Source organism: Leptonotus elevatus, chromosome 8, assembly GCF_054856555.1.
Source record: "Leptonotus elevatus isolate MCC_2025b chromosome 8, RoL_Lele_1.0, whole genome shotgun sequence".
Classification (NCBI taxonomy): domain Eukaryota; kingdom Metazoa; phylum Chordata; class Actinopteri; order Syngnathiformes; family Syngnathidae; genus Leptonotus; species Leptonotus elevatus.
Window position 1 is genome coordinate 21,252,090 of NC_141246.1, and position 21,223 is coordinate 21,273,312.

At 39.6% G+C, this 21,223-nt stretch overlaps 1 protein-coding gene across 5 annotated transcripts in view; it reads right to left on the reverse strand.

Moving 5' to 3' along the window:
• pecam1b (platelet and endothelial cell adhesion molecule 1b) overlaps nt 1-19,719 on the reverse strand; it is a 25,786-nt gene extending 6,067 nt beyond the window's left edge. The window contains exons 1-12 of one of the 5 annotated variants that reach the window (XM_086082716.1): nt 19,558-19,719; nt 19,427-19,462; nt 16,186-16,482; nt 13,357-13,638; nt 13,007-13,279; nt 11,449-11,721; nt 10,061-10,339; nt 9,346-9,624; nt 7,846-7,947; nt 7,700-7,730; nt 2,733-2,812; nt 926-979 (exon numbers count right to left, since the gene is read on the reverse strand). In XM_086082716.1, coding sequence (XP_085938842.1) covers nt 926-979; nt 2,733-2,812; nt 7,700-7,730; nt 7,846-7,947; nt 9,346-9,624; nt 10,061-10,339; nt 11,449-11,721; nt 13,007-13,279; nt 13,357-13,638; nt 16,186-16,482; nt 19,427-19,462; nt 19,558-19,603 — 2,032 coding nt within the window. In that variant the 5' untranslated portion in view covers nt 19,604-19,719. Of the gene's footprint in view, nt 1-925; nt 980-1,765; nt 2,336-2,732; nt 2,813-7,699; nt 7,731-7,845; nt 7,948-9,345; nt 9,625-10,060; nt 10,340-11,448; nt 11,722-13,006; nt 13,280-13,356; nt 13,639-16,185; nt 16,483-19,426; nt 19,463-19,557 lie in introns of those variants that run through there. The other 4 variants (XM_086082718.1, XM_086082720.1, XM_086082717.1 and 1 more) reach the window with 4 other exon arrangements.
• Between the last annotated feature and the right edge of the window lie 1,504 nt (nt 19,720-21,223).

A 21,223-nucleotide genomic window follows, 5' to 3' on the forward strand; every position in this document is an offset into this window, starting at 1 on the left:
CCATAGATGATTGCAGTGGACATGACATATTTGCATGTCTGCTCTAAACCAATAAAAATTAATGTCAACACTTCTGGATCATGATTGGATCCGAGCTAACCAATAACAATCGTAACTTGATTTGCATGATGTTCATGTTAAAAATGTTAACTCATTCACTGCCATTGACGGCTTTAGACGTCAAAAATTCATTTGAACTATTTCTATTAGTTTAACATTTTTTCCCCACTTTTGTTAACAAGAGTATTTTTTTTATTGTACATTTAGAACAGTTATAACATTTGTGATTAATCGTGAGTTAACTAGTGAAGTCATGCGATTAATTACAATTAAAAATGTTAATTGCCTGTCGCTCCAAATTTTTAATAATGTTTTTTTATGAATTTATGGCAGTGAATGAGTTAATATGTACGCTTGGTAAGTTTACAACACGTTACTATCCTGGCGTCCGCTATAACAAATAAAAACATGAGATAACCCCCCAAATTTTTGTTTGTTCTTATGTGGGAAAAGTCAAAATCAGTAAAATTTATAAATAAAATGCCCAGCTGAAGAAATGTGGGTCTGAAGGGGTGAAATTATAATATTTGCTTGAAATTGTATACATTCATTCCAAAAAGTCTACTCCTGTAGTGTTTCCCTTGGCAGTTAGATTGATTTATTTTTTGTCCTGCCGTGCTGTGGCTCAAGAACTACAAATGACGATCTGATGAAGGCTGTGCCGAAATTTTGACATCTGCTAAGTGAGTGTGCGATGCTGTTTTTTCATTTTAGTCATAAACCTAGATCTACCATGCCATTCTATTCTGCCCAAGTCTTCAGACTCAGGAATTCTGTCTGATGTAACTTTGATAATGTCTTGCTTCTTTGCCATCTGGCCTTACAATGACAACAAGCTGACATGCTAACCCGTTTCAATGCTAACCTGTTTCAGGCGGCCGCTCGCTCCACACGCTGATGCCCACTCTCTCCACTTTCCCTGTGCAGAAGAAATATAAGCACAATGAGACAATAAGTGTAGTTGGACTGAATTTGTGCTGCAGGGAGACCATATAAGGACATGCTGCGACAGGCTAAAATACGGAGCTACATTGAGAATATCATGTCAGTTTGTCATTTTTTTTTCCATATGAAATGCACTGTGTTCATTTTGCTTAGTACAAAGTGGCTAACAAAATAGAAAATGTTGCAATCTACTAATATTTCATTATATCTAAAGCAGAAGTAGTTTTGATTTATTCAGGTCATGTTAAAGTAGTTCCAATTATAGTATGCTCTTGAAACACTAATTGTTGGATGCATGATTTATAAATGATTACATTAGAGTGTTTAGGAACTTCTGAATGTGTTCATTTTGTCTTCCTTGAGTGAATCCGATTATGGTGACAAAAATGCATTATCTTATCCCCAGCTGGTAATGTAATCTCACGTTGCTTAAATAAAATTCATGAGATTAATTTCCTCTGCATGCTACGCACATTCAAACCAACAAAAGCTGTTTTGTGTCAACATGGGAAGTTTTGCACAGAGTCCATTGTTTCACTTTGCAAAGGAAGTCACTGTAGTGCATTCCTTTTTGGGAAATAAATCAAGCTAGTGTGAAGTTTGTTTGAGTCTTTTTTTGGTCTTGCGCCTACGACCTTTTGTAGGACATAATGCATAATGATAAAATAAGCTATAATATAAAAGAAGCATTTACAAATCTATTGAGTGTTCTGTACAGTTTGCAATATTTGCAGAAAAATGAAAGGGGATGACACGCGTCTAAAATAGAACCAATTTATTTATTCTAAAAGGATTTGAGCAAAGTCAAGGATTGAACCAAAATATACACACACATGACCTATGATGGTGATAAAAGGGATCTGAAATTCAAAACAGTCAACAACGATACTCAAACTTACAAAGCAAAGGTCACACAACATGGCAAAAACATGCACCCGTGGACACATGGCATACAAAAAAGCACAAGACAAAGACAGTGATGTTAAATAAAAATAACAAATACAGAAAAAACAAAGGCCATGTAGATTGCAGGGGGAGGGGAGAGGGAGCAGCAGGAGGCGAGTCCTTTCTCTTGTAACATCCCTCAACAGAGAAAAAAGTGGGAAAAAGTTCCTTGTATTAGGTGAATCTTCAATTATTATTATTATTATTATTTTCCCATTTTTTTTTGTTACGTGTCTCCCCGCCCCTTGCAAAGCAGGGCATCTCTACACTGTGGCCGGAATACTGAAGCTGCTCCTGTTGCTGATGTCTGTGGGAAGCGACAGCGCGCTAGCTCGTGTCCCATTGGTCACCCTCCCCTCCATGCCATCATAGCGTGGCACTCCGTCTGGAACAAGATGATAATGGGCGCACTAAGCACTTTGCAACACTTGACAATGTCATGCAACTGCAAGCTCGTCCAGACACCGTCCCTACAACATTTCCTGTTTTGCTTGCCTCGGGAATACACAAAGTGAGACGATGTACATGCAAAATGTCACTCTCTCATGTAACACTGAGCAGGATATCAACGACAAAACAAATGTTTATGTTAAACAAAGCTCGTCAGGTTACAACAACATGACCCCTTGCCCTGCATGCATATTAGAACATGGATGATGGCGTGAGAATGGATCAAAATGGCTCCCACAAACAACATGCTATGGAAGGACTCGTGATTGTAGTAATGACCGATGAAGACAGCCGGTAGAACACAAGAAAAAAAAAAAGTAAAAACAATCTACCTGGGGCTGCATTATTAACCTCTGTGTCGTGGGTTAGACTCACTGTTAAAGAGTCATCTGATTTAGGGCTCGAAGGCTTTCTGAGAAATGGTGAGAATAAAGTCAACTGGACGTAATGTCAGAATATTTGAAGTCTACAAAATGTCACAAGGAAACAAAATAGAGATTTTGTGTGTTCAAGCCTGTTGAGGTCAAACGTGTCAAAGGTTATAGACTACAAACAAACAAACAAAAAGGTTCTTACTACCAGCCATTCATTTCTATCTAAATAAAAAATATATATACATATATATATTTTTCAAATAACAGGACACCTTAGTGTTGTTACACAAAGGGCCATATGCGGTCATAGTGAGAGCAACTTTAGCCTCTAAAAGGACTCAATCATGCAAGACATCAAAAGCAAGATATTATCCAACACTTTAATGACGCCTGTTTTGATCCAGTGATGACATCTTGGGTGATCAAATCACAAGTTGACAGCTCTGTGTAGTTTTGTGAATGGAGGCAAACATTATTTTCAAAGTTACCAACGACAGTTATTGGAGTTCTGTTTAAGGGATACTTTACTCATTGAGTCATTTTCAGCAGTCAAAAAAATATATTTTGTCCAGAATGAACTTGATAACTTCATTATTTTTCATGTAGAATTAATACCTTACAAGCAACACTAGGGAACTTTTCAGTTTACATTGATTATGGACAAAAAGCGACCACATTTCTCATGAGGACAAGCGCAATGCGTCATTTTTTAGCTCATGCCAGTGAGGGTTGACATTCAAATTGACTTTTGTCTTTGTAACGAATGGAGAAAGGCGGAAGTGACGTATGCCATAAAGCAGTCAGCACATTCGTAGTTTTTTGTGTGGCAGTGTTCCTACCACCCTCCTCAAAGTTGCTTAGCGCCAGTAAAAATGATACAGACCCCCTCAGGCCATGGCAAAGGTGCCATTCAACTAGTTTTAAGTAGATGTTTCATCAGAAGAGTTATGAAAATATTTTATTGACACTTTTACCGCCAAAAACGTGTTAATGACGTATAGTAAAATCCAAAATGAATGCCTCCCAAAAACATCAATTGACGTTTACCGTTTTTTTTTTCTCTCAATGGGCAGGGTAACTTCCGTGCAGCACTGCCTTGTCATTGGATTGAAAAATCCCAAAACACCAACCAATAATGGCAGCATTTTATCTCTTTTCAATGCTCTCCCATTAATATGGACAATATGAACTTTACAATGAAATATGTTGAATATGATGAAATAGAAGGTTTTCAAGGATGACGTGAATGATCAAAGCCTTTGTCACATTAAATCGAATTCACAGAGTGTCTCTAAATAAAAAATATTAGTGTCAAAGTCACTGTTGTGCAGAAAATGTATCTTCTCACAAAAATATTATTTTCTCCTTATCTTTTAAATTTTCGTTCAATGTCACTCAAATTACCGCGATATAATTTCTTATGAAATATGAGTTATTTCGGTGGCTATTTTTCTTACCCGGAAGTCAAACGCTTGGTTCAGTAAAACCCCGCCTCTCCCCGTGGCTGCCGCGCCCCTCTCATGACGTTGTCCGAGCCGGCTGCTTCGCGCAACGCCCACGAAACATATAGATAGGTTTTAAGCCGATTTTTTAAATGGACTCTAAATTTCACGGGCTGCTAGATCTCCGCGTTTGGTCACGCAAGGCATCCATTCTTGAATAAACATTTGAAACAAAACGGGTCCTTGCCGCAAGAAATCGTGGAAGAGGAGGGGAGCAGAGAGGTTAGAGGAAAGAAGGAGGAAAAAAAATGCACCACAGCAGGTTGCGAATCCGCGCCCTGTTGCTTACGTGGCTAGCGCACGATCCACTACACCATCCATTCATTTAAGTCTATCAGCGCAAATGTTTTACTTGTAGTTTACACCAGTGTCAGCCAATGTATTTTAAGACAGCCAATTGTCATTTCATTGCAAATGTGAAGAATAATTGATTGCTTTGAATTCATTTGAACACAATGTTTATTGATAAAGGCTACTTTTGTCATTATCCCATTGAGGGAGGTCTCAGAGAAAGTGGGCGTGCGTTTAGTCCGCAGAGGCGGAGCGGGGCTGGGGCCACACGCAATGACGTCAAACCGTGCCAACAGCTCATTTTCTCAGGTTGGGAGGGGCTGGTGCTTGGAGAGCAGAATAACCTAGAATTTCTCATACAGGGGCGAATGGAGGAAAAAAACAACTTTGGTCATGTTTTTGGTGAGGAATTAGCATTTTAACAAGACTAAAAGCTCCAAAAAGTTGATTTTTCATGTTGCAGTCCCTTTAAGATGCATTGCGGAGTTGGTCACTTCTTTACTCGGGACTGCCACTTCTGGCCTAAAGTGTAACTGCAGCATCTGTGCCAAGCTTGTGCATGGTGCACGTGCGAGTATGTGTGCTTGAATAAACGTTTGGGCTGTGCTTGAAGTCGACCTCTTGTTTTCCATTCCAATTGTGGTGTACTCCAGCTAACACAACACTACATGTCTGTGAGGATGAGCATGACGTCACCTTTCACCACACCCACCCTCAAGAAACTGAAGGGAAGATACAAGCTGATTGGCGCAGTCGCAGTTAAAAAGTCACGGCACTTCGTACTCATCTGGGCATAAGTGGAGCAAGAATGATGGAAACAAATATTGAACATTAACATTGTTAACTCCGCAATGCGCCTTTAGTGCTCAATTATTTTTTTTTTTAAAAACTCCTGGTACGATCGGAAGCTGAGGAAAATTGACAGGTATTAAAAAAAAAAAGTTAAGATGACATGTAGCATCAGTTTTTTGTGGTCATGCAAAAACAATGTGGATATTGTACTATCAAAAACTGTCGTACCTCAGAGAAATGTTCATTTTGCTGATTGCAACCGTGCACTCTCTTGTTCTAGAAAATGTAACCATCACGAGACGGCTTCATCTGCGTCTGAGATAGTCTGACCTGACTTGTCGGTTTGTACAATGAGAGGAAGTGGAGGCATGATCAAGACATAATATCCAGTCCAGTCTGTGTTTTGCACTCAAAAAAAGCTAAATAATTGAGACCCATTTTTTAAATGAGCAACGGTCAGGTTTGTATAAAGCTGCAAGTCCCTTCTGTATCATCATTATTTTCTACGCTTCCGAGATTTATTTGGGGAGGCCCTTTGCTGTTCCACCATGAATGTGCCCCAGTGCACAAAGCAAGGTCCATAATGACATGACTGCATGAGTTTCTTTTATGGGAGGGAGTAAAAAGAAAAGAAAACAAAATTAAGCCGCTGTCTAAGTGTGCCCACTGCCTTAAAATTGGGGCTGTAATTGCGCGAAGAGCTGATCAATCACATTCAAGCTCAGTGGCCCTTTTTGTCCCAATTAAAATTCAAGTGTTTTAATTATTTTAGTGCCATCTTACATCAAAACCACTATCTGCAGACAGCTTTCAAAGCATTGGTATTCTCCTAACTAATTATTAAAAAGAATCAGCTGAGAGAATAGTACAAAAATATAACTAACAGTACATGCAATGGAGAATATATGGCCCTTGTGGCAGTGACATGACATTGCAACCGTATATGTCCCTCCCAAATTTATGAAAGGACAAGAAGAAAACTGGTCAGGGAGGCTGACAAAAGGTCTACAGCAACATTTAAGGAGCTGCTGGAATTTTAGGAAAGTACTGGTTTTGTCAACAATCTCCTTATACTGTATGTCTTAGATGTGGCAATACTGAAGCCTGTCTACATACTGCCAAAACATACGTGAAATCTCCCAGAGGCATGTGAGGTCGTGTTTTGTGGTCTAATGAAACCAAGGCTGATGTTTTTGGCTATAATTCCGAAGGATACGCTTGCCGCAAAAACTAGGAAGAACTACCTGAGTTTATGGTATCTGACAGTAATAGTTGACGCTTACCAGGCATCATGGGGTCAGTCCCCATAAGTAAACGTGAGTATGATGGTGGTCTGTCATTATTGTACCCCATGGTTGCCTAATGACCAGTCCAAGGCATAGTCTGTGTCTCCTGTAGCACTTATTTGGCCTTTGTTAGTATGTGAGTTGTAGCCACATGAGAGAGTAGAAGGAAAAAGTCACAATCAAGTTATTCCAATAAAAGTTGTTTTTTTTGCAGTTTGGAGCCGTTCTTTTGCGTGATAAAAGTGCCGCGAGTAGCGCGCTAATTAGCATTAGCGAGTCAGACTGGAGTAGATCATTACAATTCCTTGCACATCTATAGATTGAAGCAAAAATCATTGTCAATCAAATCATTTAAAATAAAATATCGTTCCTAATCGATTTTTGGATCGCAGAACCAAAAATCGGAATTGAATCAAATCGTGAGACATTCAAAGATTCCCACCCCTAATGCAAACTCCACACAAAAAGGCTGGAGATGAGATTTGAAACTCAAACCTCAGAACTGTACGCCAGACTTGCTAGTTTACACCAGTTTAAAACTCTACATTAGTATTTAAAGCCTTCAGTGTAATAAAACCCCTAATACATTTCCTCTGTAGCTTCTATTCTAATTAAACATCTGTCAAAAAAATCAGACCTATAGTCACCAATTTAAGACAAAGATGTGCCATGATGATGAACTCCTAGCCAAAAAGACTGTGTGCTGAAATCAAACCGAGCTTCAGTTTAATAGTGTGTTCTTTTTGGTATTTTATCCACTCCCGTTGAATTTCAGTTTGTTAAAATTGTGATCTCACTTTTTCACATCACAAAAACCTGGCTTTTTTGAAGGTGTAGATGGCGTAAAATTGGATCTTAAGTCATTATTTTGTGTTATTGCAACTGCACTCAGAGCTGTCAACATTGATTGGGGCACTCAAGATGTCATCTTTGGGCTCGCGACCTTGTATCGACCCTCATCTCAGCCAACCTAACAATACGGATACAACTATGACGAACGCAACTATACACCATCTGTCATAATGAGAGGAAGCAAGTAGTGGAGCCAACTCACACTGACAATTCCGCAGCTGCTTCCCTTTTACCTACAATAAGAGAGGAGATGTAAGAAGAGCAGGAGGAAGTGGGCGGGAGAAGCTTGCTTCACACGTAGTCAGACTAAGGAGGTGTGAGTTGCTGCGGGATTGTAGGTGTCTCTACCTCTCTTGGACCTGAAGCACAGCACAAACACCACCACCAGCACCGACACCACCAGCAGACAGAAGCCCACAATCACCGCTTTCTTCCATAGGGCCAGGCGCACTGCGGAGCGGAGAGAGACGCAGTAAAGAAGAGAAATTCGGACATATGACATATGACATATGATGATGGAATCTGACTGACCAGAGAAAAAGGTGGAGGGAAGGAAAATTATGTTTTACAAAATATTTCTACTGGAGTGTGGATGACAGATAAAAAAGATACCTGGGCTTAGGCTGTAAATGCAGTGTCATCCGAGGTCTACACCGTAGCTCAGGTGAAGAAAAAGTGGTAAGGTATTAAGACGGATGCAAAGATATAAGATATTGAACCAGAGAAGGAAAGAAGGAAACTGGAAGAGGAAATGGATAACTTGATGTCACTCCACAGGATGAGCGATCGGCCATCTCTGGCCTACTGAACAGAACGAGGGTGAAGGTGATGGCATTTATTTGCTACTTACAGCTTTATTTTACGTTCCTCCATTCAATAAGCAGTTGGGTCAAAAACAACCCGATTATGGGTCTAAAATGGACAGACTCTCTACTTGGGCCAAAAATTGGGTCATATTTTATAAAACAACCCAGAAAGTTGGATCAGGGCATCTATTTGGGTCAATTTGACCCACCTTCGGGTCAAAAATAGGGTCATTTTCAATAAAACAACCCAGAAAGTTGGGTTAGATCCTCTATTTGGGTCAATTTGACCCAATTTTAGGTAAAAAACAAACAAACACATTTTTGTATATAAGAACCCATAAAGTTGGGTTCTACTTGGGTCAATTTGACCCGATTTTAGGTATTTAAAAAAAAATCCTTTTGTTTATAACGACCCATAAAGTTGGGTCCGATCCTCTACTTGGATCAATTTGACCCACCTTGGGGTCAAAAATTGGGTCATTTTCAATAAAACAACTCAGAAAGTTGGGTTAGATCCTCTACTTGGGTCAGTTTGACCCAACTTTAGGTAAAAAAAAAAAAAAAAAAAAAAGGTCCGATCCTCTACTTGGGTTAATTTGACTCAACTTAGTGCATTGTTTTGCACAAAAAAAGGGTCATTTTGTATATAACGACCCATAAAGTTAGGTCAAATCCTCTACTTGGGTTAATTTGACCCAATTTTAGACCCAAAGTCTAAACCATAAGGTGGATCTGTCCTTTTTTGATCCATAATTGGGTTACTTTTGACCCAACAGTTAAAAAACAAACAAACAACATCTTTATTTGACTTAAATTGTCTGCGCATATTGCAAAATACCATGTGTTTTTGGAATGTGGAAGGAAACTGGAGAAAATCCATGCAAGCGCGGGGAGAACATGCAAACTCCACACAAAAACGTTGGAGCACGATTCCTCACCCTCAGAAGAGTGAAATGGATGTGCTAAAGATTCGCCAAGCGTGCCGCCCCAGTATTTGTATGAGGTAATAATGATCCAGTATGTGAATGAAGCTCATCCTCACCTTCTATGGTGACCGGTGCGCTGCGGACCACATTGTTGGCGTGATTGATGGCCTCGCAGTAGTAGGTACCACTGTCATCTTTGGCCAGAGCTTCAATCTGGAAATCTGTATTGTTATTGTCTGAGGTGGTGGCGAAGACCGGGATGTTGCCACCATCCTTATACCACTTAAAGGTGATGGGCGGGGTGCCTTTCACACCACAGATCAGGAACAGATGATCTCCCTCTGCAATTTCCGGCAAGATGGGGATGACCGTGAGGGTCGGATGAGACAGAGGCACTGTGGAGACAAAGGCAGAGGAGGTTTGTTAGATGGGCTAGTGGTCAAGGCTCTTGTCTTTATTCAAGCATAATTTTTCAAAGATGAGTTGAAAAAAAAAAAAAACACGCCTCACTGCAGATTGATTCATTCATTGATTGGATATATTTGCCCATACAGTAAATCCCCTCTGGCGTAGCTATGACGTAAATAACATTTCTTTTGGCCATTTTTCTGTCTATTTATGACGGGATGCATGGGGAAAGATGTGCTGAGTCCAGAAGCAGCAGGAAAGTATGGATTAGCTTTAGAAGGTTGTAGTCTGTGAGCGTGAGCTGCCGGGGTGGGAACACATGCAACTCATCCCACTTCAAAGTACCCCCCCCCCCCCCCCAAAAAAAAATCTGTGAGTAGGCAAATTCACAAATATTGTACAGTTGCTGTGTGAAATATTTACCAACAACAGCCGCCTCCAGTCTCTTGCTGAGCGGCGCTTCCTTCTGACTGTTCTTGGCCTCACACATGAACTTGCTTATTTCTCCAGGCTGCTGGATGGTGACGGTGAACACAGCCTGCTCAAAAGGCATTTTGACACTGGCCATGCTCAGCTGCTCGTACTCTTTCAGCAAAGTGTAGTTTATGGGCAGGCTGCCGATGTCCGACTGACACAGGACCTTAAAGGGACGTCCCAGCACCGCCCTGCCAACCACTGAGATCCTTGGTGTTGACACAGTCACTGAAGTGGGCAAACACAAGAACAAACTTATAAATTCAATAGAAAAGGCCTTTAGTTGGTGAAATATTGCATACATGGATACCATATAGGATGTATTCATATGCACAGCTTGATTTTTCACAATTTTAAATTTCCTTTTAATTTCCTTTTCCCTATTATGCAAGTGATATTTTTGTCTGATTTTAGTTGTCAATGCAAATCAAAATCACCCACCTGTGCCACAAATTAGACTTGCTTTAAGCTGGTCTAAATTTAGTCTACTTTCTGTCACCAAATTGTCAGATGTAACACACAATAAACTAGACTTGCCCCAGCACAAAAATGAAGATACGCCAGTTTTTACTACAAAAATAGGGCCCGATGTGTTAAGAGTCAGACAATACTTATAAAATATTAGATGTTGATATTATTAGATATTGAGTTTAGAAAAAGCTACTGTAGGTGATAAAGCAAGAAGTCAGGCGTTTTTCGTAGTTTGTGAGCAGTGGCAGAATCACATCTCCACATTCAAAATAAAAATCTGAGCAATCTGAAATAAGCAGACCTTTACAAAGAGCAGAAAGTGAAGCAAACAATCATTTGATTGATGGAAAACAATGATGTGGGAGATAAGAACAATTTTTTTTTCACTTCTGCCCTCCAATGCAAGCGATACGGGACGTTCATTTTAGTATGTGGCACTGGCCGCTAAAAATGGCTGGTGAGATGCAAATGGCCCCGGGCTGTTATTTCGGACAATGGACACCCTTGGTTTAAATGTGCATTTGATTTAATTGCTACAAGGCAAATACCAAAATGCTTTGAAACTACAGAAAAACGTGCTTCCTTGGAATTGTCCAATAGGAATAGGAATCAGTTTGAAAATATAATTTAGAATGAAACTGATATAATAATAATAATATTGAAATATGTCTTAGTATAATGAGTTATGTCACACAACCACTGCAAGCAACAGCCACGATATGTGTTTTTTAAATGAATGTCATTGGCCGCTAAGCATTATTACATTTGTTAAGGCCGAATTTTGGATACAGCTCTGATTTGTATCTCCATAGATTATGCATTTCATTATGGAAAGTGCTGTAAAATGTAGTGAAAGAAGCGTTCACCTTTAGGACGGACGGTCAAAGGGCTGCTGTATTTCCTGATGCCTTTAGCTTGAGCGATGCAGGTGTAGTTGAATTCGTAGAGCAGAGCTTTGCCAAAAAACACGCCGGTGCTCTTTGGGATCAGGAGGCTCTCTGGCGGATCCAAACTGTAAGTCAACTCGTCCCTGTGGAGCCTCTCTGAGGCGAAGCGCTCACTTTTGCAGCTCAGAGTCATGTATTCCCTTTGAAAGACTTCACTTGGAGCTATGGTGAGAGTGGGCACTGAAAACAGCTCTGTGGATACAGTCCAGAATATAATGCATTAGCATCCATCCATCCATTCTCTATAGCACTTTACATGCATTTTTATTTTATTATAACAGCCATATGTGCAGTATATTAAAACGATATGTTTATTATGCTGGATGGCAAAAATGTTTTTGTTAGCAGCTCTTCTGGTTTACCATCAAGTGGCATTCCTGGTCTAAATGTGCAAGCACTGCAGAGCAAGGAGCCACTGTCATACAGACACACCGGGAAACTTTACAAATAAGCATGAGCCGATATGACGGAAAATATCAAAGTATTAAAATTACAGCTCTAAGATGGGCTTATTTAAAATATTTGGGGGAGACAGCATTTTTTCCTCATTTAATACATTCTATTTCATTTTAAAATAAAATATAGGAAAATTGGTACATTAAGAAACATTTACTATGTTAAGTTGAAACAAATAAGTAAATAAATGTTGCTAGCCTTCCTCTGTTTTATTTTTTCTTAGCAAGACAGTGCCCAATCACTGGTGAGCTATTTTTAGAACAGACTGGAGTTCGTGGGTCAGGTGGCACCTACACATGTACACCTTTTTTTTCTTTTTTAATTAAGTCAACTGCAAAAGCATCCGTGTCACTTTCCTCCGCTCCCCCCACTCCCACTTCCTCCTGCTGCACGTGCACTTAATTGAGGCAGGGCTGCTGTCCGCGCAGCCCTGCCAAGCAACACATCATTAACTGCCTATTTACAATTGAATGTGCTTTTCTAGATTTGCTTACGTGTAGATCACTGGCAAACTATTTTACAACTAAAATAGTGCCAACATTTCTATTTATAACACCCAATGAATAAAAATGATGGCTGTCAGACGGTCAAAGTTTTATTGACAGTGATGTATGATGATACCGTGATGATGACTACACTATGAAACTGTAGATTTGCCTACAGTATTATCTTGGCCCTTTTCCCTCCGCTGTGCAGGAAAAAAGAATGTTGCAGACATTTGGGAAGTTGTTGTTTTTTGGGGGAAAATAGTAGAAAAAAAGGCTAAATATAACTAAAACGTTGCTAAGTTGGTAACACTGCAGACAAAAGTTGTAGCACGTGGACAGAAAAGAAAAGGGACAACTTTCAAAATAAAAGCACCGTATATTGTCCGTTTGACTTCATAGTCACTGTGAGCGCTGGTCAGAAACTGCTGGTGGGCCGGACATCTTGTCCACATCTATTGTAACTACGTTTACTGTACTTCATGCTGTGATTTCTAAGATATGAAGTAGAAAGATGTACAGCACACAGCACTTACCTGTCACCAAAATCTTCTTTGTATCAACTTTCACAACATTTCCCATTTCCAGTCTGCACTCAAACTCCTCAGGGTCCTTGGCCAAGGCGATCATGCTGTGGTTGACATTGTCGTCGCCCCTGCTGAGAAGCTGAGTGCCGCGGCTCAGGTAGAGGTGAACGTTTCCGTGCACGTTGGCCATGAGGTTTTTCACAGTGCACATAATGTCAAGTCTGTCTCCTTCGTAGATATTGCTGTTAGGGAAAATCTCCATAATTGGTGTAATGGAAAGCTCTGTGGAAACAAGAACAAGCAGAAAGGAGAAAGCCTTGATATTTGGAAACGTGAATGACCTCCAATGTTTGCAGTACCTTTGACCGAAACGGTGACAGTGTTGCTTTTTTCAGACTTGGAGAAGAACGGTGTCACCAGGACAGTGTAGGAGCAGTACATCTTGTGGATGCCAACATTGTTGAAGCGTAGCTTGACTTCTGACAGGTTGGAGCTGACCCTGTCCTCGATGATCTCCTTGTCGTCGTCATAGAAGTAGAAAATGATAGAACCCGTTTCTCCTGGCGCGGTGCACCTGGCTGTTAGCTCCTCCCCCTCACTGATGACAGCATTGTTCAGATGAAGCAGGGGTGCGGATAAACCTGCAGTGTGAGCAAATATATGCAGGGGTGTTTTTTTTTTTAATTCACTGGTGGATATATATATATATAAATTTCTACAATTATTTTTTTGAGATCCACAGGTAGCTGCAGTTGGATTAAAGAGCCACATGTGGCTCCAGAGCCATCTAGACCTCAGTTTTTTTGTTTTCGAAAATTTTGAACATGTTAAATTAAAACCATTAAAAGCAGAACAAAGCAGCATTTGGCTTTCATAGATTATGGCGGCACCTTTGGACAAAAGCGATATTGTTTTCCCTTGAATTTCCCTTGAAAGAACCACATTTCCCATGAGGCCAAGCGCATTTCATCGTGAAATCCGGACGTCCAAAGCGTCTGCAGTTGGACTGAATTACATTGTTTCCAGTGACTATTTTCAATTTTTTTCTTTATACAGCACTGTAACATTTCTCAAGTATGTTAACCCTTTCCAGGCAGGTGTTGCATATTTAAAACAACTAATTGCTTATCCCCTAATTAATCCACATTCATATTTTTTTAGCCTTTTTTTTTTTTTTACTCAAAAGTACCACTGCAGACCTTCGTTGTGCATTAGCAGCAAACAGTTTCCCAGTAGCTCACTAGATGGCGAGCTCTCTCACTTTCAAAATGTCTGCTTTCTTGGCTTCACTGAGGTGGATTTTCTAGGCATCAATTTCATGCAAGTATCACTACCAATCTCCTTTATTTGGACACCATTTCTGCATAAGATGACTCAGGAGAATATAGAGATAGAGTATATGCCCATTTGTTGGTTTTATCTCCTCTAGGTTTTACCCCAGGGGCAGCTGTATTTCATTGTTACAGATTTTAACGCATGCCCGGACTTGTACCAATGGATGCCACATGCTTTATCTATTGGTTTGCCTATATTTGGAGCAACAATCAATACTAGGGTTAATATTTTCCTATCACCAGTGTTTACTTATTACTTTGAGGTGTCATTGATGGATGGTATATCCTATGGAAAATGAAATCATTTGGAGTGAAGTTACACACTATCAGAGGCATACTTTGATCAAAAGTAATAATAGTAATAGTAACAATAATCATAACCAGATCAGACGTCAGACTCGATCATTTTCCCATTTATGCTGATAAACACGGACAATGCAGACTGTGCAAGAATGGCTACACGCAAATGCAAAGTACTTTTGTGCTTTACAAAGGACAACAATAGTTTTGTGGACTACCACCCGAAGAAGTGACATTCAGACATGGCCTTTTCAATTAGGATTTGAGATGTCGGTGTAGCATTATTGGTATTATAGTTTGATGCAAGGGGATCAAAAGTTATTGTTTTTATTGTAATTTTGTTCCTACTATTGTAAGTTTTCAAATGTTTTACTCACCAAGTTGTTTTTGTTGTTATTCTATCACTGTAAAGCATTTTGTAACATTGTTTTGAAACCTGTTATGCAAATATAATTTGTGTTCATTCCATATTTCGTCTTCAGCGTTTTTAATGTGGTAAATCTGCAACATCCCAGAATGACTTGTATGTGAAGGTTTCACACACATAACAATTAAAAAAAAAAAAAAAATTATATATATATATATATATATATATATATATATATATATATATATATATATACACACACACACACACACACACACACACACACACACACAGGGTGTCCATAAAGTCTCTTTACCATTTCAAAAATGTATTAAAAATGCAATTGATTAGATATTTTATTCAGATTTGTTCTATTGTATTCAGTGTTTATTAAAGTTTTTTATCACACTGCATTTGTGTGTTTCAGGGATCCTGTTTGTCAAAGAGGTGATGTTGAATTTCCACACTGATGGATTGGAAGGGATGGGCCAATTCCTTGGCCGCCACGTTCACCAGATATCACTCCCCTGGACTTCTTTCTATGGGGCTATGTTAAAGATATCGTGTATCGAACAAAGATAAGGGACCTTAAGCAAAGGATTACTGATGCCATTGCCACAATTGATGAGGCTATGCTACAGCGAACATGGCAAGAAATCGAGTACCGTCTTGATGTGCTTCGTGCAACTAATGGTGCCCATGTAGAAGTGTATTAAAAGAGGTAAAAAAAACTTTAATAAACGCTGAATACAATAGAACAAATCTGAATAAAATATCTAATCAATTGCCTTTTTTATACATTTTTGAAATGGTAAAGAGACTTTATGGACACCCTGTATATCTGAATTGTATACTACTACTCCATATGATAATTTTCCCCAAATATACGATTTTTCCTGTTTAATTTAAGCCTCAGAGGATTAACAGCAGACGGCGGTTGTGATCTTACCGTCTTTATTGTACACCCAAACGGCTGCGTTCAAATCCTAGTTAGTGTTACTTTAAAACTCAGCGAACGTTTAGTGAAAGTTTGCGAACCTTGAATAAACCAAGACAGAGCGTACATTCGCTACCTTCGCCAACACTCGCAAACGTTCGCTCCCAAATGTACAGGTGAGGTGTAATTTTTCAGTTGTGTGTGCATTGAATGTGACGGGGGAAAATGCAGAGTGTCTTGATGCACTTACCCGTGACTGTGAGTTTCTTGGCGTCACTGGTCACCTTCTTGCCTTCGATGTTGATCTTACACTTGTATTTGCCCGTGTTGGACACTCGGGCGTCAGGGAGGCGGTAAAGGAGGTCCCCGGAGCTGCTGGTGGTCTTCGTGTACACGGTCACGCCATCCTTGTAGATTGTGTACTCGCGACTCAGCGGCCGTGTGCCGGAGCTGCTGACCAACGCCTGACAGCGCACTGTCACGTTGGCGCCCCGATTCACTTCCGCCTCGGGCTCAAGAGATATGCTGATGTCCCTTATAGTGAAGACTGGAGGGTGGGGTTGAAAAACATGTGAACACTTTTGATTTACAAAGAGATCTTATAAAAGACATTGCAATTGCGTTCTGAATGTCATTTCGATTTTTTTATTGGATCTATTTAGGGCTAATAAATTTGTATTTTCTTTCTTTGGGGTGGAAATGATACAGTAAAGTTTTGTTAGAGATATTAAAATAACTTTCAAATGATTCAGATCAGACATTTAGGAAATACAATATTTTGCATCAGTCTAAATGATCCTGCTAACTTTGAGCATCATTTAGACCAGAGCATAATTTTTTTTTAATATATATAATAAATAAAAAAAACATGCACAATGGATGGAACCACAAACTATTCATCAATAGTTTGTGGTTCCATCTTCAAGTCTTTAGCTTCTTTTGTGTGTCCGTTTGAGCTGAACCTACATGTTCACCAAATAATAATGTCAAGGGGAAAGAAGTGCACTTTAATTTGTGTTAAAAACAAGTTCAGGGTCAAAATTATACATACATGCTAATAATAGCAATAGCAATAGCTATCAACTAATCAATTGTGGCAATCAAGCACAAACTATGAATGTTAAAACTGATTTAGAATCAGTATACAATATTGTTGTCCAAACATTTTGCACAGGAAATATTTTTGAATAAATGAAAGCTTTGAAAAAAACATTCAATAAACATTAAAATCGTAATCGTCCTGAATGACTGACAAAATTCGAGATTTTATTCTTGGGCCAGATCGCCCAGCCTTACAAGAATGTCTTCAACTTGACGAAGCCAAGCAATGAACTTCTCACAAGAAACCATTTTTCTTTATCATCATGAAAAGGATTTGTTTCACTGGCTTGACCAATTTTCAGAACAAAGGGAAAGTCCAAGGAACTTTGTCAAGAACCAATCTGAAAAATGGTCAATTTTAGTCTATTTATTTTTTGGGAGACTTTTGGCGCTAGTTCTAAACAATGTGAAGGAAATCACTTAGGATGTCCGGAAACAACCCAGCAGTGTACAATGAACTGGACATTTGTGGAAGACCAGTGTTGCTGTCCACAGCAGGGGGAGCTTTACGTCACCGTGGTCCGAGAGCGTGTCGAGTACAAAACAACACCCTGCTCTGAAATCGACACCTTCAAGCTTGACTCAAATGATCGTGAACAAGCCAATGGCAATGACAGTGACCTAAGAATACTGTAGCAACTGTCAAGCAACGGAATTGGCCTTCTGAAAAGTATTTTCCTAAGTGTTAAATGAATCCATATGTACTGTAAATTTCACTTTTGAAATTAAACTACTGAAATAGTCTAATAGACGAATCCATCAAGATGTCCCGGCATAAATTTGAGCCTATGTGTATAATTTTGACCCAATCAGAAGCAGCCAATCCCTCGTACGACAGACTTTAAACAAAAACAGCAGGAACAAAGCACTTGACTCCTCAAACTCCTCTAAAGAGTCTGTTGGAGCAGGATGAAGCTGTCCGCTACTGATCATCATTCACAAGCGGGCATGACATTGCATGATGAGGACCGAGTCAAACGTTCCATCAGCGAGTGAGCAAAGCGCGTGTGACGATGCCCGCCGACGCGTTCCCAAAGACTGTTCTGGTCAACTTTTCCACCCAAAGCTGTGATAACAAAGTTTTCCACTAACTCACATTGAACAGAACATGTGACATGTACAGTGTACAAAATAAGTCTTTCAATTTAGTAACTTTTTTTGTTTTTTTTAATCCGTGGGGACAGTAATATGGCAGCAATGTAAATCTCCAGAAAGAGAATATGATTGAAATGGTTGCCCTAGTAGTAGATCAATTAAACTAATTAAAACTAATTAAAACCGGGAGCTACTTCTTTGTTACTGATTTATGCGAAGGGCTACCAGTTTGATACACACTTCTGAAATAATGAATTTACTCAAACTATTGTTATATGTTAGTTAATAATTATTATATCCATTTATATGAAGACACTAATAATTTTGTGATTTCTCTCAACAATCAGGAAACATACCATAAATATGTAAATGTCATGCAAAATATGTCATTTCTAAATGTAATGTAAATAAAATATATGTTCACAATAGTGTTACATCATTTCTAAATATGTAACACTATTTCTATTAATCTGCCAGTGTTTACATTTTCAAATGACCAGTTGTACCGAAATCCTAGAAAATCACAATGTCCTATCACATGTGAGCTATTTTTAGAACAGGCTACTCATGTGGTGCTTGGGGGCTAAAATACATGGTGCCCGTTGGCACTGCGTTGGAGACCCCTGCCCTGCATTATGTGTCAGATACTTTAAGTTTGTTTGTCTAAATCCTTAAAGGTTATTACAATTAACGAAAACTAACAAATTAAGCTGAAATTGATTTTAAAAAAACAGAATAAAACAAAAATGCTTTAAAAAAATTAACAAAAACTAACTGAAACGCCATCTTAAGTTTACGCTTTACATTTTAAACTAGCATTATAGAGAAAATGTCCTTTTATTTCCGTCTTTGTCAATTAAATTCATACACGAGCTATTGGGTTTGTTTTGAAATGTTTTTATTTCAGTATTGCTGTACATCTGTACAGTAAGTACAGATGGTGACTTTTCCCCTCAATCTTACACACAAAAATACTCAATATATAACCCCCCCCCCAAAAAAACAATAAAACTAAAACTAATACTAAAATTAATAAAAACTAAGCATTTTCAAAAACAGGAAAACTAATAAAAAGCCAAACTTGCCCTAAAACTAGTGAAAAGTCAATTTAAAAACAAATGTTAAAATGCAACAACAACTAACGATATTAAAAAATCCCAAACTATTACAACCCTGGCCATTAAACCAGCGACCCCACCGTACAAGACCTGTTATGGCACCATCAAGAAATACGCAGATCACCATGAAATCACTTTGGTAATTTTTTATCTTAAAAGAAAAAAAAAAGTACTTACTGGACTGTGCGTCGGCCCCTCTCCGTGGATGGAGGTCTTGGAACGAGAACAAAAAAAAGCACCTGATTAGAGATCAGTCAACGAACTTGTTCCCCCAAGAAGAATTCCAACTGGATGAGACAAACGCTTACAGTGGGACACGAACGTGCAGGTTAGCAGAAGCAGAAAGTGGCCCATCGCGTCCAAGGAGCTCTCCAATGATCCTGCTGTGGCCGATGGTCCGGGACCCTAACGGCCTCCGCGGGTGCTGTCATGCGCCTGGTGGGCGGGGCGGGGCGGCACGAAGGTGGCGCTCTACCTCAACCAGCAGCGGTTATCGTCCCCAGCAGCCAGCGCTTTGCTTAATTTGACAGGAAGCCAGTGTTGTTTCCTCAGGATGTCCACGCCGGCTCACTCTGGGCTGCTGTGGAATGTCTCTGGACTCTGTGTGTGTGCGTGTTTGTCGAATGATAGCCATAATAGGGTTTGACCAGTTTAAGTTCAGGAGTCAGGCCTTTGAACCTCTTTGATTGGCTGTGAGGGTTGGAGCAGGTAAAAAGAACAACAGATGGCAGACATTCTTTGTGACGCTTCCTCAAGTCAACTTGATGAGCTACTGAAGCTTCTTACTGGCACAAATCTGAGCCTGGCTGACACCGTAGTCGGGTCTTGGACTCCAAGATCAGCAGGACATACAAACTGAAACAGCTCAGTTAAAAGGGGAAGTCAACCCAACCCCAAAATATTCTTGACAATAATATGTTCTACTAGACTAAATATGGTATTCTGTTAATGAAATATAAGTTAAGCAGCGAAATCCAGAAATTTTTATCCATCTCAGGGGGCGGCCATTTTGCCATTCTCAGTCGACTGAAGATGACATCAGTGTTGCTCAGGTCTCAACCAATCACAGCACAGCACAGCTTCAGAAAACAGGTGAGCTGTGATTGGTTGTTGTCTGAGCCCGAGCAACATTGATGTCATCTTCAGTCGAAAGGAAGTGGCAAAATGGCCGCCCATGGCTGGATTTTGCTCATTCCACAAATGTAATATTAATCAGAATGTCATGTATAGACTAGAGAGGTCACAAATAACATATTGTCAAGAAATGTTTAAGGTTGACCGCCACTTGCACCCTCACTAGTCTAAACACGCAATTCTGATTACCGTAATATTATAATTTTATTGTATAAAAACAGGTAGAATTTTCTGCTTAATTCATAATCCACAAATGCAATATTAATTAATTACAGTATATTAAAGATAATTTCAAGTTGACTTCCCCTTTAAGCAACAAACTCGTCGACGGGAGATGACATCACAGTGCCTTCGGGCTAGAGGTGTCAAACCCAGGTCCAGAAAATAAACATCAAAACCCTGCCAGAGTTTGTCTCTCGCCACAGGTGCTTCTAATCAACCAGCAGGTAAACGAGCTCCATGTGTGTGAGGTCCAGCTTGTTTACATTTGAGTAGAAGTGCTTGTGGCAAAGCCAAACTGTGGCATGGTTTTTACTTTGTGGACCCGGACTTGCCAGCTCTGCTAAGGGCTCAGGTAACAACCAATCACAGCTCACCTGTTTTCGAGGTTTGGTCTTGCGACATTCACAAGCGGAGCTCTGAGCAAATGTCATGTCGTTTTCAGTCGGCAGCAAGGGGCAAAATGGCCGCCGCCTGAGGTGGTACGCTGGTGGACTTTGCTGCTTATTTCATATTAAAATATATTGTATAAGTGATTGGACTGGCCCTTGGTAGTAACCTGAATATTTATGAGCTTACAGTACAACTGATTTGATGCAGATTTCCATTTGTCCTCAAGTT